General features: G+C 33.1%; 1 protein-coding gene across 1 annotated transcript; it reads left to right on the plus strand.

Moving 5' to 3' along the window:
* Positions 1-618: 618 nt before the first annotated feature.
* Positions 619-23651, plus strand: LOC124355208 (ataxin-10). Its single transcript, XM_046806220.1, has 8 exons — positions 619-748; positions 3634-3949; positions 6441-6599; positions 8447-8527; positions 9398-9651; positions 14469-14644; positions 21801-21864; positions 22657-23651. The coding sequence occupies exons 2-8, from the start codon at positions 3642-3644 to the stop codon at positions 22842-22844; spliced, it is 1230 nt and encodes a 409-aa protein (XP_046662176.1). The 5' UTR covers positions 619-748; positions 3634-3641; the 3' UTR covers positions 22845-23651.
* The last annotated feature ends 2997 nt before the right edge of the window (positions 23652-26648 follow it).

Consider the following 26648-nt stretch of genomic DNA (forward strand, 5'->3'; position numbering starts at 1 on the left):
GGTCATGTTGGAATAATACATAATCAGACAGTGGACGACAAATTAGCTAAGGAAACATCAACAAACCCAAGATCTGATTGCGCTAATCGAGGACTTCAAAACCTATATTGTTTAGTGAAAAATTAATAACTATTACAATAATCTCAAAAGGTCAGTTGGCTTAAATATTTAAAATTACTTTACAAGATACTTATGGTTTAAAACTTGCAATTTACATAAATGATAGATTATTCATGTATAACTGTTTGTGTAAAATAAAAAGATACTTAACATCCTGTTTACATTGTAAAATAGATAAGGAAGAAACTATGGAATAAGTGTTAGAATGTCTAAAATATACCTATGGTAAACAACAGTTTTTAAACGGATAAAAACAGTTCTCAGCAGTCTAAAAACGCTCTGATTGATTTGCTGAGTAACATTGTTATTTAAATATTCAAGAAAAAACTAATTCTAAACGAGCATTAAAAAATCAATGTGAATTTTCAAAAGAACATCGTAAGTATACTATAACATTGTCTAATAAATTAATAGAAAAATGCAAATAAACTGTGTACCTTGAAGTTTCATGGATAGCTTTCTAAGCGGACCATTTAGCAAATCAGAAAAAAGATTGGGTTTGACTTGTTTTGTTGAGAGTTGAGTTTAGTTTGAAGTTAAGTATAGGCTACAATTTCATTTTCATACTTTAAAGTGATCGTAAATTGAGTAATATTAACAATATTTGTTACAGATATTAATATTTTAGGTATGTATATATGCATAACTTCACAATAATAACCGGAGTTAATCGTAAACAAGAAGGTTTTAAAGGTTATCATGTTTAGGTTATGTTCATACAGGTTAGTAATGGGGTAGAGTACGATGAGCAGACCCGGTCTTTTAATTTTGCATAAAAGTGGTTTCAAGCCATACAAATTTACATTGCATTAAGACCTAAACGAAGACGATTTTGTCAGGCGTCTTGAGTTTTTTGAAATTATGATGACCAAGTTAGATACAAATCAAATCCTTCTAAATGACATTGTATTTTCAGATGAGCCTACATTCATGTTAAATGGCAATGTAAACAAACACAACTGCCGTTACTGGACTGATAAGCACTGGATGATAGAAGGTCACATGCAACACCCACAAAAGTTGAATGTCTGGGCCAGCATATTACATGGAAGAATTGTGGGGCCGTTTTTTATCAACGGAAATTTAGACGGAGTTTCCTACCTTGACATGCTCAGAAACCGTATAATACCAGCTCTTCGAAATATTGTTGGTGAAAACTTGGCTCAAATCTGGTTTCAACAAGATGGAGCACCCCCGCACTACAGGAATATTGTAACTTAAAGGATTACTTAAATATTATGTTCCCTCAAAGATAGATCGGAAGGAGAGGTGCCATTGAATGGCTCGCTCGTTTCCCCAACTTAACTCCTTTGGATTTCTTTTTCTGGGGTTATCTTAAAAATAGGGTGTATAAAAGAAAACCACGGGATTAGGAAGAATTGAGGAACAAGATCTTAGAAGAAAGTGGTTATTTGGACCGAGAGGAAACATAACTACAACACGCTGTGGAGGCCTTTTATCACTGATTAGCTCACTGTCAAACAACAGAAGGCGGACTCTTGGAGCATCTGTTGTGAAAAGGCTCTCTGTAAGTAGTAATCTTCTAATGCCTAAATCATTGCAAATAATGATCAACTTATTATTCTACAACAAAAATTACTTGTAAACAGTTTTGGGTTAGTAAAGTTAAAATCAAAAAGCTCAACAGTGTATTTTTTACATTAACCTAAGTTGCAAACTCAAGTCATCTTTGAACAGCTGTCATTTTTGACTCGGTTATCCGTTTGAGGTCGGGTATGCGGCTCTGTACTCTACTATTAAAGAGCTTTTATTTGATATGCATATCAACCTATGCTTACATTTAAGATTTTCTTCTGACTCCTAACGGGTCGTCCCGCTGAGGAAGTAGCGGATCACTGAATATGTGATAAAATAGTTTTTATGTCCAGTAACTTGTAAAATAGTCTTTAATGTGTAAGGTTTTGTAGCCCTATTTTAGATATTTTGAAAAATATGTAACTATTCTTCAACTGTGTCTTCAGTTTTCCTAATTTTGTTTATAATAATTTGTTTGATCACTGTAAATATTAAATTCATATTTTAATTAAAAACATATGATTGTTATTGAGGAATATATATATTTTATATCGATTGATAGTCTAGGATTATTATGATAGAGATGCGAATATTAGGTATGCATGACCGGGTCCGTTTATCGTACCCTACCTAGTAATGCACTAGTTGTAGAGTGCAAGTGAATTGGTTTTTATATGGATATTACTAAACAATATCGCATAACTTAACTTAAGCCATTTGTACCAATGTAAACGTACTTTAATGTTTAACATGATATTGATTAGTGACTTCATTTGAATAAGTGTTGTTAGGATTTGGAGTATGATAAGCAGGGACCCAATTTCTATATCGCTTATTACAACTATCGATACTTAAATATTGAATAACAGAACTATCAATCCATCAACATATCTAAAATACTAAATTCAAGTCACATGTTCAAGTTAATAGAAATGGTTTAAACAAATACGTAATGACATAGATAATGAAGGAACCATAACTATTAATCAAACGACAAAATTAAGACCGGTGATAGGAAAAATTACATATAGTAAAGAAAACGTAACAACAAAACGAACATCTTTAAACCGAGAAAGACACAGTAAATAATCTATTAGTGTTATTTTGTATAGTTTTCTAAAGTTAACATATCTTTTTATTTAAAAGAAGTTACTTATTTGAAGAACAAATTGTGTTTAGAATATAACAATATGTGTACAGTTGGTCCCATTGATTTAGTTATTGTTAAAATTAGTTACTATTGGTTGATTATATCGATGGATATAGTAATAATAATATAAAAACACCGGGTCCGGTTATCGTAATCTACCCTTAGGATTTTTGTTGTTATTTAAATGAGATTGATATATACCTATCCTATCTGTTTGATGGGTATAGTTCCTTTCTTATTTATGATGTTGAGACATTGTATATATGAAATGAATCCCTTTAATTTCATATATACAATAATCCCTTTAATTTCATATATACAATTAATCCCTTTAATTTCATACTTGACTTTTATTTAGTATTTTAGATATATTAGTATTAATTTAGGCTGCATTATAGTAAGTGGACACCATCACAATCAAATCAGGATATCAAATTATTGATTAGAAATAGCTAATCTATTGAATATGAAACATTTGAATTACATTTTATTTAAATTTTATTTATGGTAATTGTGAAGTTAATGGCCAGAGCGGCAAAATAAGCGTTTCGTGTTATTAACCGATTGCTATCATCATCCTCTTGAACAAAACAATAGGCTATAAGATTTCAATGCACGGTCTTGTTATGATCGTAAGTCACCTTTTATTGGTTATTGCTGACATTAGCCATTATGCCATCTTAGGATATTTTAAATAACATTAATGCTCAAATCAGGCGAATTTGACCTAAATAAAAGACTCAGCCTGGCACAAGTGCAGACTTTTTTTTAATTGTAGGCTACTATTAGAAAGCTTCTAGGTTTGTTAGTTTAATTTTGTTCTACAGGATCCGTTATGGAAGATCCATCCGAGATGTTACACAGGCTAATGTTGGAGGACAAGCCTGCTGTAGATCGAGTGACCGAGTGTTTTCGATCTCTCCGCAATACGTGTGCCGGCAACAGTTCAGCACAGGAAGAGCTGGGTCAGCAGGCTGAGGTGTTGCAAGATGCTGACTCCGCCATCAGCATGGGGCTGAGTACAACGGACAGTGAGGAGTGGAACTTGTGTCTTCGTATCAGTGCACAGTTTCTGGGCAATCTCACAGTCAACAACACTAAGAACCAGGAGATCGTATGGGCGCGCTTTTGTTTACAGTTAAAGTGAGTTTGTTGTTCAAATAAACAGTATCTTTACAAAAGTATGCATAGGTTACTAACTATCCTTTCAAAATAACCTATTACATTATCTTCTTACTGAGTAACTTTTTATAATTCCTAATAAAATTTTAATATTAGTGCTCAGAAAAGTATTTCCTTTTCATTTTCTATATATTTGGTATGACATTCAAACCTGTATTTTAATCGTTTACTGTTAGTCACTTTCAAAGATAAATTATGTGCTAGAATAATGTTCTTTTTGAATATTGTTTATTTAGCTTGGAATAATATCACAAGTATTTAGAAATATATTATTGTATGGCTTGAAATTAGTTCAAAAAGCCTTTATTCTTAATATATAAAACAGTAGTTAAACAAAAACTCTGATAAACCAGGAATACAGTATAAACACTACAAATTATTATTTTACAAATATAAAATTAACAGAGAGCCAATTCATTGTTTAATTTACAAGGTTATTTATAGAGAAAACAAATAAAAAGGTCTCTATTGTTTAATTTTGATACTCTGTTAAAATATAAGAAGCCGTGTGGTTTTATGTTCGGGGAAAAAAGATTACACAGATGTTTCAAGACCATCATTTATGAAGTGTTGAACTGTTACTCAAAATAAACCATGAGCCAGTCTAGCTGCACTGTTGCATCACAATGAGTAATGAGAACTGGTTTATTCATTATAAGAATAATTTTCACTCTCCTCCCTTAAACCGTTCTAGAACAAACTGCCAAGCTAGCAATACAATTTCTGCAGCAATTGACATGAGTGTAAACCTGGAGACAAAACAAATTATACCAAGAAACCCAATTCCTGACTACTCTGTCCAAAATGGGTAATACTGTTCAAACAAAGATAAAATTCTAACTTTTCAAATGAACACCATATGAAAAGCCATGTTGGATGGAAGTCAACTTAGATATCTATAATTTTCACTATTACTGTTTAAAATATTTACTTTTCTCCAAAAAATGGTGATTTGTTGGTAAGTAAATTGACTTCCAGGGTGTTGTTAATTTTGTCTAATCAAAATTACCATTTTTGAGGGGAGGGAGATAATTTTGAGATTAATTTAAAACATTGTCATGTGATGTTATTACGTACTCATTTAGAAACCATAGTAACATCACACTATCTAAAGTTTATGTTAGAATGAAAAATAAAATAAAAATGCATGTTTTGTTGCCCTTTTTCTAGCAATCGACTTTATAATGTAGATAGGCCATATTTTTGTTAGAAAATAACCTATGAATAAATCATATTAACTATGAAACTGACAATATTTTAGATATACATTGATTTAATTTGCTTCATCGAAAAGGGCCTACGTGTGTAAAGTGCTTACAGTTTAACTCATAACAAAATTTAAAATAAAAATCATGTAAAAACTCATTTTTTCCAAAACTTTTGAAGTTTTTCAATTTTTATTGTAATAACAAGAATACCACAATAAGAGAATCCAGGGTGTAACCAATTCATAAGTGAGCTATCTTCACATTGAAGACATTAATAGTGAGGATAGTTGTGTGTTCTAAGGCGCTTCTCTTGTACACAGGATTTAGCCCTGGAGTCACGGGTTCGATGTATACGCCTGACAGGGGTTTTTGTGGGCTGGTATACACTTATGACGGTCACTGTTCCATGGTAAAGCTGTCAGGAGGACTCGCCTTAAATTAAGGGTGGTTAACTTGGGTGGAAGTTGACGAGATCAGTGTAGGCTGCTCTTGTATAAGTGTACCAGGCCAAAAACATTCGTTTTGCATTTTTGCCTTTTCTATATTCTTTATTATATATTATAGAAAAGAACACCCGATTTTTTTTATTTTATGTTTTGAAAGTCATTTATTACTAAATAATGACCATAAAAATAGACTAAGGTTAAAAAAGTATTATCAAAGATTAATGAATTGACTTTAAATTTTCTGAACATGAAGAAATTGTTATAACAGACCTAAAACAGTGATTTCTTGGTAAAAGGGCACATTGGCTATGTTTCCTTCCTCCCGCAGTGTCCTCAACTGTCTTTTTAGTTTGCCAATGTTTCTTATTTTTTTGCAATGACTTACATTCTAAAATTTTAAAGTATTTTTAAAACCTATAAAAAATCTGTACGTTTTCATTTTGATAAAATACTATCATTACTTTAAGACACTTTGTAATGTAAGTTTTCCATATTTTTTAGAAAATTATTTTATCAGAAAATTGTCCCCAACACCAATCATGATGTTTCAGACTGATGGTGAGAAATGGAGGATTAATTAAAAAACTATGATTATTGAAACTGAATCAGTTACATGATACTGTTTATGATCTGTACTGTACACATGTGTATGTCTTGCTTTCTGTCAACATTAATATTGATAAAGGTATTAGGCACAACATATAGTGCTAATTAACTTGTCAAAAAGGTTTTATATTGTATCAGAGCCTATTAGTATACATTACACATATTAATCAGTAATCAGGCTTATTGTCGCAGGAAAATGGCCCAACATGGAGACACAAAACTGACCAACACCTGCCTAATGGTGATGTACAACATTCTTTTGGGCTGTCCCAACCTAACATCAGACTTGGTGAACGACCAGGAGTTCGTCAGAATAATCTGTGATAGTGGAGCTGATGGCATGGAATTTGCGTGAGTGTTGGTACTGTCTATGTTAACTTTGAAGTGTAATATCTGACATGAAGTTCTGACACAGAAATGTATAACGTCTAGAATCTCATGGTCAGAAATGGTACATATATCTGGTTATTAAAACACTATATAAAGTGCCTTTGTATTATATACAGTATAAGCACATTGAACTGTTGCATAACAGGCTCTGCTAAGAATAGCGAAGGAGACACCACTCCTATTCTTATGTACACCACCATGTGTGTGTGCGCACAATTTTTATTCTATTGCTCAATTTGTTCTCAAAATTCTGTTCTCAGTTAGGCTTCACAAACGCTCAGCTAAATCCACTGGTCAAACTTGTACCATTATTGAAGTTATTTCATCAGTTTGTTCTTGATATCCTGCAAACAGTTAGGTTTCAGTAACGCTCTGTCAAATCCCATGGTCGTGCATGCACCGTTATAAAAGTTGATCTTGCTTATGTAGAAATTACGTTTCATGCACTATTTAAAGTCTTTAGGTCAATGAGTTTTCCAGATATGCTATGGACAGTTAAGCTTAGTTAACGCTTATTAAATCCTGTCGAGGGATATGCACCATCATTAAACTTGATGTTGTGTATATAGAAATGAAACTTCATGAAAAATTTCAAATCTGTAGCTCATTTGGTTCTTGAGATGTCCTATGGATAGATATACAAACATACAGAGGAAAATTTTCCCCAGCTCCCCCAGGGGCTTCAGTAACACTCAGTCAGTAGATTTTTATGCATAAAATTAGTTTTAATTAACACTACAAGTATACACTTCAGTAGTTTTACGACCAAAGGTATGTTTTAGTACGTTGCTTGGTTGCTGATATTACCTGACAATAACTTGGTGCAGAATTGAATATTTGAACATAACCTTGGCCATTGCATAGACCCTGAACTCTCATCATAAGTCCTGAATACGCTCCTGCTTTGCAACATAAAAATTACCATATACCTCTTGGAATTTGAGCACTCTATTGTATATTCTGGCATTTACTAAATGACTGCAACTTTAGATTGCATTTTCATAGAGTAGAAGGCATCAGATATTTTTGTTCTAAACATTTATAATATACAAATGATGCGTTAACATATCGTAAAAAAGTATTATATGTACTATACATTGTTGCTGTATTAAGCTGTTTAAATATTCAACCAATTAGTAGACTATACATATTATTACTTTTGGCTTACATAATATAAATACAAATGTAACTCCTTTTTATAATTTTCTAAAAGTATTTTGTGAATATATTCATTAAAAACATGAACCCATCATTATTCAAATATTGTTTAGATAACTTTTAAATAATTTTCCTGTTTTAATGTTCAGTGGCATGCAATTGAGAAGGCTTTCCACGGCATTTTAGAGTGTGTCATCTGATCAGAAGCTCTGTCCTCCTAGCCACGTCTTCAATTTAGGGAATAGGTGTAAGTTTCCATATTGTTAAATGAATTCAAAATGGCGTGAGACGCTTGGAAATGCATGAGGTTTTATAAGAAGAGGTGCGCAGTTGACTGCATTGTTGCATCTTACCATTCGACTGGCTGTTTCATGATTAGATGTTTAAGAAATAACAATAGCAACCATTTATTGATGTAACAACATAAAGTTGTGTCACCAATGTCAATACTATAATATAGCAATTTTAAAATTTACAGGTGTGTTTACTAATATTTTTTTAAATAAATAAAATTGTGTAACAGCCCTCGTACTTGAGCTTCAAAAATTCTCTAGTCAGATCCATTGCAGTTTACAATAACAGCATTTATTTAGCCTGTATTTACATAAATTTTGCAATGTAAGTAATTCTCTATAACTGTATTGTTTCAGACAATATATTGTTGAACACATGCTGACCCAGGATGTGGACTGGTCAAAAGTGTACACTACAAATATATCTGTTGGAGGCAGGTAAGTGATTTACTTATGAGTTTTCTCATACATTTATTAATTTTCAGAAGTTCATTAAAACCATAAAAAATTAACAACTAATAAAAACATGTAGGTGTAACTAATTGAAGGATAGGATACAGTAAATCATAACAAATTAATTTATTGGTACTCAAATTAATCCATTAAATTAGACTTATGCTAGTTACACAGCCCCAGTTTGGAACCCATAATTGAAATGCACTAACGTGGTCTACGTTTAACTACGTATTGCTTAATTTAGTTTATAGAGTTTTCCCTAGATATGTTTAAATGTCTTTTCTAAGTATTTGGATGCAAGAGCTAACCAAATAATGTCATTAGTTAAGTACAGTTGGCCTAATTATTTTTTTTATTGTTTTGGTTTCTCTTATTATTGTATGAAACAAATTTTTTTTACATTGTCATCAAAAGTGCGAAAATGTATGTGCTTCTGAAGTTGATAAGTTAAAATTATTAATTGTTAATATACTGTTGATACGATGAAAGCTTTCAAAATTTTTATACTTATCACTGCACTTTGAAAGTTGTTTCAAGGTTAACAAACTACTGTAATAGAATCATTTGTTCTAAACAAATCTGTACTAATGAAGCAAAAGGTTTGTAAGTTAATTATAATGGTTTATTCAATGTAAACAAGATACATGTTATTTTAATTAAGTATGTTAGGTTTTGTACTTTTTGAAAAACTTGTGTGTTATTTATATTTTTTAGTTTTAGTTATTATTTTTAGACATACTGTACAGCAAATATTAAAAAAAATAAACTTATTGTTATGTAGTATGTGTAAATATGACCAAATTGTTACATCTTGTTACGAACTGACATATCCCGTGGTTTGATTGCTACCAGACTATTTATCCTTGACGTAGTAGAGAACCGGTTGAAGCAGTCCAATAACAGCATACCTGTGAGCCTGGTTACCCAGCTGGCTTCTCAGTTCTGCCAACACTCTGAGTGTATCCTGCGCACTGTGGCTGACAGTGTGGAAGCTCTGGAACCTATTGAAGTGGCAACACTGCTGCAACTATTGGCATCCTGCTCTGCCCATCCTCCCTACCTCCAAGCTCTTCAGAGTTATAGGAACTTCTTCATCAACTGTGCTTGTGAGTAACCCAATTGTCATAGTCATTCAAAAACTTGTGTCAGAAATTCATCAAAAATGTTCTGTATTTTATCTTTAATAAAAATATTCTAGTAAGAGCGACAAAAGTTTATATAAGTGAGTTCATTGTTACTTGTTCATGATGATGGCTTTACACCACCCCAGACACCCTACTTTATGAGACATACGCCAATAGACATACCTTATAGTTCAACCCAGACAACGCAGAAATCCTTTGCAGCTGCAAATATATAATAAAAAATGGCTTCTTAGTTCAGATCATTCATTTTCTAATACAAAAAAAAACTTTCAAGCAAGTGATCAAAGCTGCAAAGGTGTATGAAATCACAAAATCAATTCTCAATTCAAAAATATTTTACAGAATCTCCTAGATTTCATTAACTAAAGTAATTAAAATGTCATCAACAAAATAATTATCAGTAAACAATTAATAAGTAAAGCCTGGAGATTGCAGAGGAATTAAATACTTTTTTGCGAACATCGTCGCCAAACTAAGACCATCATGGTCCCAATCTCCACTAACAGTGGCATGGGATTTAATAGTCTGTATGGTGCTGATTCCTGTCACGAGGGTAAGTTGTCAAAGTAATTAGAAAACTCCTGGCCAAGAAATTAGTCTAAATGTCATGTCAGTGTGCCTCATTAAAAAATGTTTTAAACATATTTTGAAATCAGTAAACCTTTCTTTTGATGAGGGAATCTATCCTTCCTTTCTAATATTGCAGAATTAATACCAATTTTCAAGAAGGGAGATCTGAGTTCCATTGATAATTACTGGCCTATCTCAATTGTGCCAGCTTTGTGTGTGAAAGCTTTTTCTGGCGCAAATGGTTCAATTTTATAAAAACACAACCTGCTCTCAACACACCAATTCAGTTTCTGAAAAGAGAACTTGACAATGCACACAGTAGTGTGTCTTGTTAATATGATTGCGATGGGTTTGGAGAGTAAAAGTCCCACTTTCAGAATGTTCTTAGACCTCTCCAAGGCCTTTGACTAAGTTGATTACAGCATACTTCTGCATAAATTGGATTCATGTGGTATTCAAGAAGTTGCAAATGAGAGATATCTAAAGAAAAAAATCTGAAGTACGGCGTCCCACAGAGATCTATGTTCAGCCTATTCCTCTTCCTGATCTATGTGAATGGTACTGGTTCATCGCTACTGAAATTAGAAGTACATTTAGTATGCTGACATGACTTTCTGTTCCAACAAACATTTGAGAGCAATCCTTGTAACTCAGACTTTTATAGAATTGAACTTGATCATCCAATCATTCAGTGGCATCAATCTCAAACCAAACATGTCAAAATCAAACTTTACCAATTTCGGTCTGTGTCCCTCAGACACCGACTCTTTTTTCTATCTAGAAGGAAAGAGACAATAGTCTCCACATGTAGTCCTGAAAGGACCTTTGTGCCTCCTCTACTTAAAGTTTAGGCCCTCAAAATCTTGAAACTTTTACAGAAGACAATCAGATTTGAGGGCTCCTTTTCTCTGATGTCCTTAGGGCTAAGAAGATACACCCATAGGAATTTTTTCCTGACTTTACATATGGTAGGACAGTTTAGCCATATACGTTCCACTAATTCTTCTACTTCTCCGCAGAGTTTGCATTCATAAGTCTGGCTTCATTAGATGTTTCTTAAGAGGGCCATGTCCTGTGAACATCCCTAACACCATATCCGTATATCCTCCTTACTTTGTTCAAGGAGAGCTGACCACACTTTTGCATAAGGAGAGATAAACGTTTTAGATTGTCTAAGTCCAGAGGCCTTTCTTCAGGTTAAGGATCTAACTCTCTTTTCTCAATCCTTTACTAGAGCTTTGCTGTAGGATAAAACTCCTCCACGGGTAATCTATATTATTTTTAAGTTTTAGTAATTTTGCTCTTTCATGCCTGTCATTTATTATACATGTCCCTACTAACTTAAGACCCAACATACAATGATCGGTTAAACCATTATCAAACACATTACTTATAATAGGTGTAATAAACATTGCAAGAATTTGAAATGGGTGATATTCATGTAGGGCAATTAATTAACCATGGAAAACCCCACAACTGTCCATTAGTGTCAAATAATTATGTGTGTTCTTGTTACTATCCAGTATATTTATATTTATATCACCCGTATAAATTGTATCGTTATTTAACAGAGGCAAGATATTCTCCAGATCTTCTATGAACTCACTTTCAAGATACTCTTGCAATCTATAAAGAGAGACAAATCTACAAACAATAACCTAAACAGTTTACATTATTTTACAAAAGAAAAGTCAGCAGTAAACACATTTATTTCAACTTTATCAACTTGATGTTTTCAACATAGCACACAAACACCACCGGTCCTGTATTACATGAAGCAAATAAATGGTAAATATTGGAATATTATAGAGATGAAGCATCCAATCCAAACTTCACTCAAAATAATACATTTTAAGTTGTTTTGGATTTGGCTAATTTCAGTAAGCAGAGTATTGTTTTCTAAGGCTTCTGGTGTTTATTTTATATTGTAGATTATATTGAGTTGTATATCTTTATTGATACCAAAGAAAGCCTTAAGAAATACATTATAATTTTATGTATTTGTTTCTACCATTCTAAAAGGTTGTAATGTCAATGTATGTGTATTATAGGCTATCATTCAGTAGTAAAAAATGTTCTAGGTTACTTATCATATTATCATTAGGTTACTTATACTTATTACAAGCAATAAGCCCCAAAATAACTCACAGGTTCACACTTGTATATTACATAAGAGACAGCAAGACATCTAAGCCTATTTGAGTTTTTCAATGTCGTTATAAGTTACAATCTTCTGGTTCTTCTCCTCCTCATTTTTCCTAACAAAAAATTTACCATCTCTGCTCCAACTTATAGTTTATATCCTCATGGTTGATTTGTTCTTTAGTTTGGTAGGAACTTTTTATTTTCTAAAAAAAAAAACAAACAAGTTTTTGTGACAAAATTATCACTGATAAACTCTTTGGTCAGGGAAAGTTTTACTTACCTGCTTAGCATTTAAGTTTCTCTTTTCCCTGTATTTAGTAATCCAAGCTTCTCTTAAAGCTTTTCTTTGGAACTGAACTATTATGGATGGAGTTCACTGCTTGCTGTATGAAGCTATGTGGTGAAAAGCCAAGATTTTTCAGTAAATCAAGTATGTTTTCATTAGGCGATACTGGTATTCCACTGATATTGTTTTTCCTAGTATATTGCTCAAGAGATCTCACTCAGTTCTGCAACTCAAATACATCAGAGGCTAGGCTACTGTTTATTAGTTTCAATTTCTTATTTTCTTTCCTTACCGAGGATAGTTACTTTTTAATTTTCTTCAGGAGCGGTATTGTAGAGTCAGTTTTTTCAGACATAAACTCAACTGATGTACAGAGCTCGCTCAACTCCTTTCCGGGGTTAGTAAGTTCTTCAGTGATCTTAACAAGGAACTTATTTTCAGTATTTTGCTCATTACTTATGTTAGGTTGTGATAATCTGCAGTTATTACATTTCCAGCACTTATAAGATCTTGTATTTTTAGCCTCCAGGTCAGATTTGATGCAACTTATATGGAACCCTGAGCACATAAACCTCACTTTCATCACTTGACATCGGGTCACAACAGACGCCCACAGATTGATGACATTTCAACTTATATATCGAAAACAAATATTTTTATTAATATATAAAATGGTTTAATTCAACGAGAATTATCATGTGGAATTTGGATCAATAATGTGTAGAGAGCGGCTCAACTCAGCTGCCTGAACTGAACTCAATTCTCTACCACTATTTTTAACAAGTGCTCAGATGTGCCATTGGCATCGAAGTGTCACCTAAAATTGATTTTAGCTTTTTACGCTGTTGATGGGTTGTTGGCACATCACTGGGAGATCGGTGAATAGCAGGATGATGGGAGTGGCCATTCCAACCAATCGACTCGAATGAGAGAGAGATGTACAGAGGTCCAGGTGACCAGCAGCAATTCTGCTTGTTGCAGAGATGCTGCATCAGCAAGGGACAAGAGTTCCAGCCTACCTGCTGCCTGCCGGTCTGTTGAAGTCTTAAAACGGTTTAGTATCTTCTGTACTCGTAAACGTACAAACTTAAAACTTTTACAGTGACATAGGGTATAAAAATGAACTTTTTGATGTCATCAGTAGCTATTAACCACCGCAGTGGGATGGCCCGTAAGGAGTCAGTGGAAAATCTTATATGTAAGCATAGGTAGATGTGCATTTTACATCAAAAATTTGTAATGGTTAGTAACAATAGCACGACACCGTATTGTAGAAGAAACTGCACGTATTCCAGTAGATGTAATAAACAACTCATTGTCAGCGATATCAGCTGGGGTATTGGATTGCTAAGAAGCCAAGGGGAAACAATTTGAACACCTCCTATGGTATTGATTGTATGAAAAACTTCAATTTTATGCCCTATGTCACTGTAAAAAGTTGTATGTTGGTACGTTTACGAGTACAGAAGATATTAGACCGATTCAAGACTTTTCAGCATCTCTGTATATTTGTAAAAATTTTACATTTGAATAGTAGTATAAAAGGCAAACTGAATTATTGTCAAATATGTGACTTTTGCAATACAACTCATGTAATTGTCAATTGTAATAAAATGTATTAGTATTAATCAGCTATATGTGAATAATAAATCAATATATCATCAAATAAAGTACTTTGACAAACTGTGAGGCTACAATTGTATATTTTTAACTGAAGTAAACTGGTGCATTTTACATGATGGACAAACTTACCTTTACATAATATAAAATGTTCTAGTCCTGTTGAAGAGTATCCACATGGCTGGCAAAGAGCAAAACAACTGTTTCTCCACAGTTCCGAAACTCTCTGAAGCTGATGATAAGCTGCAGAACCACCCAGCTTTTGGGTTCAAGGCTAATCTGGTGCGAGTGCTTGGCAATTTGTGTTGGAAACACAAAGAGAACCAGGATATGGTGCGTTACATTTGCTGATTTCAGTATAACCATTTCTTTAGTTTTCATTACTATGAAATGTATATAGGATAATACAAAACAAATTTCTTGCCTTGAAATACTTCTAAAATCTAAATTTTCTATCTCAACTGAATTATATGAAAATTCTGTTATGTTCAACTAACATAGCATAAAGACTAATATTTTACAACCAACCATATTGTCTTTGAACTTTGTTTTTCAAATGTTTCTTCACTAATTTTATATTATAGAATTTGATTACAGTAAAATATTTGTACATTATCAAAAGTAGTTATTTCTCAAAACTTAAGAGGTATATAATTGTTTGATTATCAGAACTTTTTGATGTAAGCAAAAATGTTTAACAACATAAGAACAGACTGGTGTAGAATTTAATTTTTACTATTTGCTTCATTAATACAACTATGTATGTTTGGGAAATCCAGGTTTTAAAATATCTTAGGCATTGAATATGTAAATCTAGAAATAAGACATATTATGGGCTGTTAAAGTAAGCTCTGTAGGTATCGTTTTGTGCTGATCATAATAATGGCTTCAAGAATTGTGCACAAAAATTTATATTTTCTGAATGAAAATAAAAATTAACTATTACTTAAGATTCAGTGTAACTATAAGCACAGTTTCCAGTATATATTTACATGTGCGTGGGGCCCTTAGAAATCATAGATATCATCTTAAGGTAAGTTATTATGGGCTGTTAAAGTAAGCTCTGTAGGTATCGTTTTGTGCTGATCATAATAATGGCTTCAAGAATTGTGCACAAAAATTTATATTTTCTGAATGAAAATAAAAATTAACTATTACTTAAGATTCAGTGTAACTATAAGCACAGTTTCCAGTATATATTTACATGTGCGTGGGGCCCTTAGAAATCATAGATATCATCTTAAGGTAAGTTATTATGGGCTGTTAAAGTAAGCTCTGTAGGTATCGTTTTGTGCTGATCATAATAATGGCTTCAAGAATTGTGCACAAAAATTTATATTTTCTGAATGAAAATAAAAATTAACTATTACTTAAGATTCAGTGTAACTATAAGCACAGTTTCCAGTATATATTTACATGTGCGTGGGGCCCTTAGAAATCATAGATATCATCTTAAGGTAAGTTATTATGGGCTGTTAAAGTAAGCTCTGTAGGTATCGTTTTGTGCTGATCATAATAATGGCTTCAAGAATTGTGCACAAAAATTTATATTTTCTGAATGAAATAAAAATTAACTATTACTTAAGATTCAGTGTAACTATAAGCACAGTTTCCAGTATATATTTACATGTGCGTGGGGCCCTTAGAAATCATAGATATCATCTTAAGGTAAGTTATTATGGGCTGTTAAAGTAAGCTCTGTAGGTATCGTTTTGTGCTGATCATAATAATGGCTTCAAGAATTGTGCACAAAAATTTATATTTTCTGAATGAAAATAAAAATTAACTATTACTTAAGATTCAGTGTAACTATAAGCACAGTTTCCAGTATATATTTACATGTGCGTGGGGCCCTTAGAAATCATAGATATCATCTTAAGGTAAGTTATTATGGGCTGTTAAAGTAAGCTCTGTAGGTATCGTTTTGTGCTGATCATAATAATGGCTTCAAGAATTGTGCACAAAAATTTATATTTTCTGAATGAAAATAAAAATTAACTATTACTTAAGATTCAGTGTAACTATAAGCACAGTTTCCAGTATATATTTACATGTGCGTGGGGCCCTTAGAAATCATAGATATCATCTTAAGGTAAGTTATTATGGGCTGTTAAAGTAAGCTCTGTAGGTATCGTTTTGTGCTGATCATAATAATGGCTTCAAGAATTGTGCACAAAAATTTATATTTTCTGAATTAAATAAAAATTAACTATTACTTAAGATTCAGTGTAACTATAAGCACAGTTTCCAGTATATATTTACATGTGCGTGGGGCCCTTAGAAATCATAGATATCATCTTAAGGTGGCTCAAAAAATACGTACATTTAAAAGGCATCACAAAGAATTTAAGTTAATATTGGAAACTTTGTGCCTATTGGTAATCAAATGGGATTTCAAATTTTCCAACTGCTCTGAGAATTCTTCATTATTACTTATAATGCTTAATTTGTATTGTTAGCTGTTACTGATTATGAATTATTCATGTTTTAAATTCCCTCTGTGGTGAACACATTTTAACTTTTGGCATTATCGAATACATGGACATTTTAGAATATAAATTCCACATTTTCAAACATTTTATTTCAATAAATATTAGCTTTGGTTGTGTTTGCTATATACGGGTGGGCCATAAGTCACTTGACAAAAATGCATTGCCATAGTAAGTATTAATTTATATGTTACATAAAGCATATGTTAAATATAAATGTTTGTAATTTTAATTGTCATACCAAATAACAAAGATATAGCTAAAGTAAATGTTCAAAGTGTTCTCCATTACTTTCTATACACATGTAATACATTTTAAGCACAGAAGCGCATATGGTGTCAGTGATGGCTTTGGTAAATAATTCTTCAAATACAGATTCAATACGTTTCCTTAATTGTTGCAGATCCCTTGGTTTCTCTGAATAAACTTTTCTCCAAAGTGAACAGTCCATTGGGGTGATACCGGGTGAACACGTAGGCCATTCAGTTGTACCTCGTCTTCCCATCCATTCTGCAAAAGTCTCATTCCATTTTATCTCTCACATGGTTCCCGTAGTGAGGAGGTGCACCATCTTGCTGCCAAATTAATTTTTCACAAATAGGTTGTAGTTGTTCGAATGCCGGACTGAATTCCAATTCAACTGTTACCTCATGTAACATATCAAGGTAATCAACAGCATTAATTGTTTGTTCAAAAATAAATGGTCCAATAAGTCCATCAGCAAAGATTCCATCCAGCCCACACACTTTCTCTAGGGGCATTTAATTAGTCTGTATGACTAATTGTCGGTTTTCAGAATACCAGTACACGCAATTACTTGACCATTAAGTTTGAATGTTACCTCATCGCTCCAAAAAATGGATTTATAAAATGTATTGTACCACTCACAAAATTCCATTCGCCTGTCGTAATCATTTTCATTCAAACCTTGCAGTAAAGTAGGTCGATATGGTTTCAGCCCTACCGTTTTTAACATTCTTCTAATGCTAGTTCTAAATATACCAAGCTCACTAGACGCTCTTTGGGTTGATTTTGATGGCGATTGGAAAAGATTTTTCGCTACAGTCATGACGTTTTCTTCTGTTGTAACAGATTTAGGCCTACCTGATCGTGGAAGATCAGCTACAAACCCAATTATTTCAAACCTTTTATTTAGGTTATGAATGGCTTGTCGTGATAATGATCTACTATTTGGGAATTGATTCACAAATGACTCTACTACGTCATTGTAATTATGATCATGTAACCAGCATTGCTGAAGAATAAAGATACATTCTCTTATTGGGAGCTTATTATTCATGATTAACTTAATTATTTAAAAAACTAATATACCAAAACCTCTTCTAACAAGATTTTAACTTCAACATAACCTAATACTGTTGTTTTGTTGTAATAGCAGACAGATTACAACTAGAGTTAAGTTGATACTGAGTGACTGGTATTGTCAAGTGACATAGCCCACCCTCTACTTTGCAGTTGCATTGAACTTTTAAACCATGTTAATCGTATATGCATTTTCAAGAATAGAATGTGCGACTGTCAAAGTGTCATTAAATTAAATATAAAGTTTAAATATTTAGTTTATTTACTGGAGAAACGCTTGAAATAAAATTGAAAAGTTTGTCATGAAAATCACTATTAACAACACGTTCAACTCGATTTTGGGGTTTAGCACCCGAAATCCCAAACTTTTCTAGTCTATATTTACTTAGCATTATAATTACAGAGTATTATTATTTTTATGAAAAGATATTTTTTTATATAAAAATTACTATGACACCACCGTGGCGTCATAGGTGCAGATGGTGTGGACACAATATGTCAATACTAATCAAATATTTGTGTTGAAACACTTGATATAATAAATACAGACGTACATAGTAACAATATTGCTAAATAACATTTTAAGATGAAATGTTAGTTCACATAAAAAGTACTCTCACTACCATGGCATCATCGGAATTGATGGTGTTGACATGGCGTAAACCTTAAACTAACAAATCTCCCAAATAATGATAGTGAAACATGTGAGACTACTAATCAGAACAGTTAGCTGATGCCCAAGTTGTAAACCTGTTAAAACAATCAATATTTTAAGGGGAGCATGTACCTTTTTGGCACCAAAATATCGATTTTTTTTAAACATATCATAAAAAATACTATGTTTTATGCCCTTTTCAAAAATATATAACACTCTATATCTGAGAGGTTTAGAAATATGTGTAAAATGTGTTTTAAGAAATGTATGCACGCTTTTTTCAGCTGACAACATGGCGCGCTATGGATTGTTAGTGTCAGAATGTATTATATACATATTACTTGCTCCAATTGTATGATTATTAAGTTTTTCCCCTTTAGGTTGGTAGCACTGCTTGCTTTAGATGCATTTGAAGGATGTAAGTCATCTGTAACTTACCTAACCTACACTATTGATATTATTGTTATTGTTTATGTTTACTAACAGTGTTTGTCAGTGTAATTCTATTTTGTGTGGTGCCAGTGATCAAAACTTTGGACTCTTAGTGTGTATTTATTATATAAATAAGTGATATTATTGTGTATTAGCCATGCCTAGAGTGAAAAGGTTCAATAAGCAGTCTTAGAGAGGTAACCAATTTCGTAAAAATTCAAGTGAACTAGGACTAAGTGCTTCTCCAGGTACAAGTGAATCTAATAGGCCTAGGCCTAAACAATCATCTAGTTCTAAGAAGATTAATGATTCAAAGTTGCCTAAATTTAGTGATTATGACATAAACAATGTAAATATTATAATAGATTTACAACAGATTTCTGGCCTAATAAAATCTTTCACTGCATGTAAATATTGTAGTAGTTCCGACTGCATTGACATAAGCCTAGATGAAGACTTCAAGTGTGGAATAGTACATCGTGTAAATATTTGTTGCAATGTATGTAAACATACTGACTCAGTAATAAGCTCCAAATGTGTTAGAAATATGTATGAGTTGAATCTAAGATATGTTTTATGCTCTACGTTCAATCGGCAAAGGCCTAGATTCTGGTAGGGTATTTTCTGCTGTGATGAATATTGCTCCACCAAACAGCCGAATTGAAAAATATAATAAAAAACTGCTTACTGCTGTAACAGAGGTAAGTGAATGTTCACTTAGACAGGCAGCTGATGAAGTTCGTAGCCTAAATGATGATTGTCGTGATATAGCAGCCGCTTTTGACGGTACCTGGCAGAAGCGAGGCTTCACCTCTGTGAACAGCGTAATGACAGCAACATCCTTCGATACAGGAAAGGTTATGGACTTTGAGTGTTTCAGCAAATATTGTAATAAATGTGTCAGAAAACCTCTAAGCCATGACAAAATCCTATTGAAACAGCACAAAAATTCTGGTACTTGTTTGGCAAATTTTTCAGGTACAAGTGGTGGAATGGAGGTGGCGGGAGCTCTGACTCTTTGTCGCCGCTCTGAGGCTAAACTCAATGTGCGATACACAAAATACCTTGGAGATGGGGACTCTAAGGGGTTTACTCATGTTGTGGCAAACAATCCCTATGGTGATGATGTTTTGTTAGAAAAACTTGAATGTGTAGGCCATATTCAGAAGCGACTAGGAACAAGACTGCGGCGATTGAAGAGGGATAAAAAGGAATCAAATTGAAGGATGGTAAAGGACTTGGAGGACAAGGTAGGTTGACTGATGTAGAGATAGATCACTTACAACGTTTTTATGGGATGGCAATAAGGAATAATTTGGAAGATGTTGAAAAAATGAAGAGAGCAATATGGGCTACGTTCTATCACAAATTATCGACTGACGCAAAACCTCAGCACGAACTATGCCCGCCTGGGATTGAGTCTTGGTGCAAATACAGACAAGCTCAGGCAAATAATAAGCTAGATGATTTCAAACATACAAACTCATTGCCTGAATCTATTATGGAAGAAATAAAACCAATCTATAAGGATTTATCAGCCCCAGCCCTACTAAAGAGGTGTCTGCACGGTAAAACACAGAACCCTAATGAAAGCATCAATAGCGTAATTTGGAATAGGCTACCCAAGACCACATTTGTTGTCATTCAGACATTAAAATTAGGGGTTTGTGATGCAGTTCTTAGTTTTAATGAAGGAGCAATGGCCAAAGTGAATGTTTTGGAACGATTATGCATCCAACCAGGACGCTTTATGGTTGAAGGCCTTCAACAAATCGATTCCAATAGGGTTAAAAAAGCTGACAAAGAAGTCCAAGAAGAAAATAAAAAGAAGAGGATAAAAAGAAGGATAGGAAAAAAGAGTAAAAATGAAGAAGATGATTACTGTCCAGGTGGATTTTAAAGTGATTATGTGTTTTGAAGTGTAACTAAAACTTTAAAGCTGTTTTACCGAAAGTACCGTTTTGTGACATTTCGGAACACGTTGTGAAACAATTATTAGACTTACAGACTTCAAATTTTACACACTTATTGCAGACTAGTTGGTGAGTAGATTCATGCTTTTTTATCAATATATATTGTGTTTTTTATAATTTTAAAAAATATTGTATTTACATAATTCAAAAAAAAATTTTTGTTAAATTGCTACCACGATAATTTTTTTGTTTATTGAGATATTTTAAAAAAAGGCATGAAAATATAAAGCTGTTAATGTAGAACAAAACCCTAAAGTTTAAAGTCAATATGTCTAATAGTTTAGGAGATAATGGTACCGACATGTTGCAGTGTACTCCCATTTAAATAACATGGGACCCGAAAAAGGTACATGCTCCCCTTAAGGTAAATTTGGTACTCCTAGTCGTCAAAATAAACTTTTAATATAGCTATAATTACGATTTATTATTAAATAGTAAAACATTTGAATGCTTAAAAATACCCCTGTACTTGACGCCAGTGTTTCACTGTCGGTATTAGTGGTGTGACCAGAGTAGAATAGAATATATTCTTTTCTGAAATATGAAACGCTGTGTAGCCTACAATTAATTAAAAAAAATCTTGTTATTTAACATTTTGATTTTGTAAAATGTTTCAGATGAATGAGCTCAGCATAATACCACTGCTTCTGGATTGCTGTAATATTGATGCCAGAAATCCTTGTATCCTTTCATAGTCTAGTGTCATAGTTATAAATAAACATCACAGATCTGTGGTCATCTACAGACAGCTGGCCATTTAAGTGGTTTATTGGAAAATCAATATTCAGACACTGCTTGAGGTATAAAAAATACATTCCTTAAATCCGTGTTTCTTATTTTATTGAGTAATATGTTTTTTTAATTGTTATATCACCTTATCCTGAAAAGTAGCTGTAACTGAGCTGATTTTTATGAGTGCCTCAGTCGAGCGCATGAATAGCTTACCTAGCTCATTGATAATAGCAAGAGTGCTGTTGTCATAGACTTCCTGTACATCCTTGAAGGCACCTAACATCACCTCCTTGATGCTTAATGTCTTCTCAAGCCTGTTTACCTGCTGGTATGTCACAAGAATTTTCTGTTCACTGAGAGTTTCAATAGGACAAGCTCCCTACATACCAAAAAATTACCTTCTTTAGAATTTGCAACGTAATGGAAGACAATGAGATTGTACTGAATGCTCAAATCCCAGTAATAAGGCTTTGGAACAAAGACCACTCATTACAATCTCTGAAAATATGGATGAATGAAAGTCTGAGTATCTTTACTATTATTATTCTTATTCCTGTTTGTTTCGATTTGTATATATGTTATGTATAAAAATAATTCATTAGGTCTCTAAACGGTATAGCGGATTTTAATAAGGCCTTCAATTATTGGATATGTGAGTATATTCAAGCCCCAGTACTTCTCGCACTAATTTTTAAGTTTATCACCATTATGAGTTGTGTCAGTTTCCTGAGCAGTGTTCAGTCATCATACAGTGGGTGGTATTGGCTGTGCGGAACCTCTGTGAGGGCAACAAGGACAACCAAGCGGTGATAGCAGGCATGAGCCGGCAGGGACTGGTGGAGTCTGCTGTTCTGACAGAGCTGGGGATAACTCTGCACACCGACGAGGACAACAACACGGTTCATATCGCACCCTTCCATCCTAGATAGAACTGTAGCTGGCTTGTCAAAATAATTGAGTGTGAGAAGTATGACTTAAAAACAGGGAACACTATACACTGTAACAGTGATTAATTATTATTTTATCTTCACTTTTGGAATCTTAACAAAAAATATGCCAAAGAATTTCTTGGATAAAAAATTGCAGTACAGAAGTTTATATACATAAACAATAAATTAAATATTTATTGAGCTCACCTGGTAAGTAAAAAATCTGTGAGAGTAATTTTTATTCAACAATCTTTCTTGGAGTTAAGTTAAGTGGAGTGGAGTTAAGACTATTGCCACTTATACAAATTTAATAATTATTAAAAGTTGTTTGGCAGATAATTTATCTTCATCATGTTAGTTTGATTGTTTAAAGGCATGTATAACGTAAAAAAAACCCAAATGAAAAGGAATTGGTGGACATAAATGTGAGCTCTGTGACATAAGGTAGGCACATGCTTGCCTGATAATTAAGAGATCCAAATCAAGACCAAGCATAGTAAATATTTTTGTTCATGAACTTGGCTTGAAATTAAACTAGGACAATTAATTATTTGTACAGATTTAATGAATATATATTAGACAAGTATTTATTTCGCACAAATTTGGTTTTAGTCACTCTTTAGTTTCATAATGTCTTGTTTATGAGATGTGTACTATCTGTGGTCTAATGTATTCAAGGTAAAAATGAATGGATACATTTATAATATACTATGTGTTCCTATTATAGTTGTTTGTTTTTAGTCTTGTTAAATTTATTTATTGTTTTTATATTCAGTGCAGTAAAATTGAAGTTATTTTACTTTAAGACCAATGTTTTTCCTTTTAATTTTTCCTTGTTCCTTCCGGAGAAATAGTCCCTCCTTCCTTCCTCATCTCTCCCAGGCAAAGCTAAAATTACACCACACAAATAACATGTAACAAGCTCATTTTTTCCTTAGAGCACTTTGTGATCAGGCACAATTCTTTTCCTATTGTGACGAGTTATGTAAAAGTGCAGCAAAATAAATTCTAAAGATCTACTAAGAAGCTATACATACCCTTCGGCTATTAAAATGTAATATTAATAATACAGACACCATGTGTGGTACAAAGCTGGACAACATGAATTTTCAGTTTGAAAGTTTAAGAATTAAATAAAAGAATCAAGTATTATCTCTTTTATACCTCAAATAAAGGAAACATTTTGTGTTTTTAATCATTTAGTATATGGAGTTAAACATGCTAGACTGGCTATTACCATTGTCTTTCCAGTTGATGCAAACTTCCTTATTAAGTGAGAGAACTTGAAATCTTGATTGACACATGACAACCAGATGGCATATAAACATTGTCTTCATCTTATTCTGTGTGTGATTCGTAACTGAGATCCTAAGGGAAGCTATAATCTGGAATTCTACCAATGATATTGAAGCAGTGGCATTTGGATTTTGTCAATGCCGTTGAGACAGTGGCACTTAGATTCTACCAATGTTGTGGATGCAGTGACATTCGGATATGTACAGGGTGTTTCAAAAAGGACTTTACAACTTTGAAAATTCATATAAATTTTATTAAACAAGGTACAGAGCTGGTTTTAGTGTTATTTTAAAGGAAAAAAACTTCAAGTTTTTTTACCTTAAACTAAAGATGTTCTATGTGGCTTCCGTTGGTTATTCTGCTGACATTCCATCGGTAGTCGATTTCTTCCCAGACTCGCACTAGCATTTCAGGTGTAACTTGCTCAGCAGCAGCGTAAATTCTTGCTCTAAGTTCAGGTAGAGTGGCTGGCAAAGGAGGTACGTACACCATATCTTTTATGAAACCCGAGAAGAAAAAATCTAGTGGTGTCAGGTCTGGGGAACGGGGGGGGGCCATGCAATTGACGCATCACGGCCAATCCATTGACCTGGGAAGCGGTCATTTAGAAAATCCCAGACGTCAGTCAGATAGTGTGGTGGTGCGCCATCTTGCATAAAGAAAACATTTCGTTCTCGGTCATCCTCATCGATTTGTGGTATTAAAAATTGTTGCAACATATCAAGGTACACTATCCCATTGATGGTTCTCTCTTGGAAAAAAAAAAAGGGGCCGTACACTTCCCTCTTGCTCAACGCACAAAAAACTTTCACTTTAGGGCTATCACGAACATGTAATGTTTCATGTAGATTTTCGCTGTCCCAAATCCTACAGTTATGTGTGTTTACCTTGCCACTTAAGTGAAAAGTGGACTCGTCAGAAAAGATTATGTTGTCCAAGAAATGTTCATCATCATCCACTCGATTTAACATATCCACACAGAAGTTCCTAGGGGCAATCTTATCAGTGTCTTTAATTGCTTGTAAAAGTGAATATCGGTATGGTTTCAAGTGCAAACAATTTCTTAACACACGCCAAACCGTCGTATGTGGTACTTGCAGCTCACGAGATGCACGCCGGGTCGATTTCGTAGGGCTATTTACAAAACATTGTCTCACTTGCTCAACGACTTCGTCAGATGTTTGGTTTAAAGTTTTCTATCTACAATTTGCTTTTTTAGTTCACTCATGAACTAATCATCACCATCATGAAGACAACAAATTAAGTAATTAATGATTACTTACAGGTTTACAACCTGCCAAGCTTTAAAGCTCAGGTTTGGTGAAAGCTGGAGGGGAAATTTTGTTGCACATTTTACCAATCTACACATCCCTAACCTATAACTCATCTGCTTCTTCATCAGTGAGATACTGCATGCCGATAAAGTCTTATTGGTAGTATCTACAACTGTGATGTCTTCAAGATGGTAGAAAAAATAATAGCGGTGAACAATATTTTATCTATGACTGTGTATTAACACAGCATTTTCAACTATCTTATACTGTAAATACAGGTTGATTGTACATTAGTTGATTGTACATTGTAAATTAGTTATTATAAATTATTTAATAAATACTTAATTTCTTAACAGAATAATTTATAAATTGTTACAGGCTCTTACTTAAAGCTATTTCAATTCATTTATTTTTCTCATTTCTTCCCAAAATGAAGAAAATAATAAGTGTATGTATTTTTTTGTAATAACATGGCCAAACTATATGTTTCTGAAATCAGCATATGTAGAACAAAATGTATATTGTGGAATTAAGACACAATTTTTAGTTTCATCTTTTGTATGCAACTTATTCTTAAGAAAATTATGGATAACGTGTAGTGTTACTAGAGCATTGTTTAGATTTTAGTAATTACCTAAAAAAAACAAGTAAACCTATAATATTGGGGGAGGGGGGGGCTCAGGTGACACTTCAAGGATTAAATTATAAAAATATTAATACATAACATAGCTATTGTGGGAAGAGTCGATTCAATGCGAATGTTGACTTCAGCTCCATTTTAGCTTCCTCTCAGTGCAGTATTTGCGGCAACAGACCTCTTTTGTATTCTGGGTGACTATGAGGTCAACACGAAACAGAGTTCGTTTTGAATTTCTTTGTCACTGCCTTTTTTATCCCTCCAAATGGACATGGCTCCAGATCCCAGGGATCAAGTGACAGTTTCAGATATTAGATGTACTAAAGGAAGGTGAAATGAAGCTAAACTCAACATGATTGTTTTTTTATCAAAGTTTTTGTCTGATATAAATAAACCAAAATTCTTAGTGATTTTAATTAGAATTGATTTGAACTCGGATATCATAATTTGATATTATAGATAGCCAATTACATTTTTTAAATTGGTGAAATAATACTGACAAAAATAAATTCCAGAACAAAACTGCATTAAAAAAAATAAAAACACAATTAAAACATTGAAAATCATCTTTAACTAATGGCTTATTGTTAACTAAAA

This window comes from Homalodisca vitripennis, chromosome 2 (assembly GCF_021130785.1).
Source record: "Homalodisca vitripennis isolate AUS2020 chromosome 2, UT_GWSS_2.1, whole genome shotgun sequence".
NCBI lineage: Eukaryota > Metazoa > Arthropoda > Insecta > Hemiptera > Cicadellidae > Homalodisca > Homalodisca vitripennis.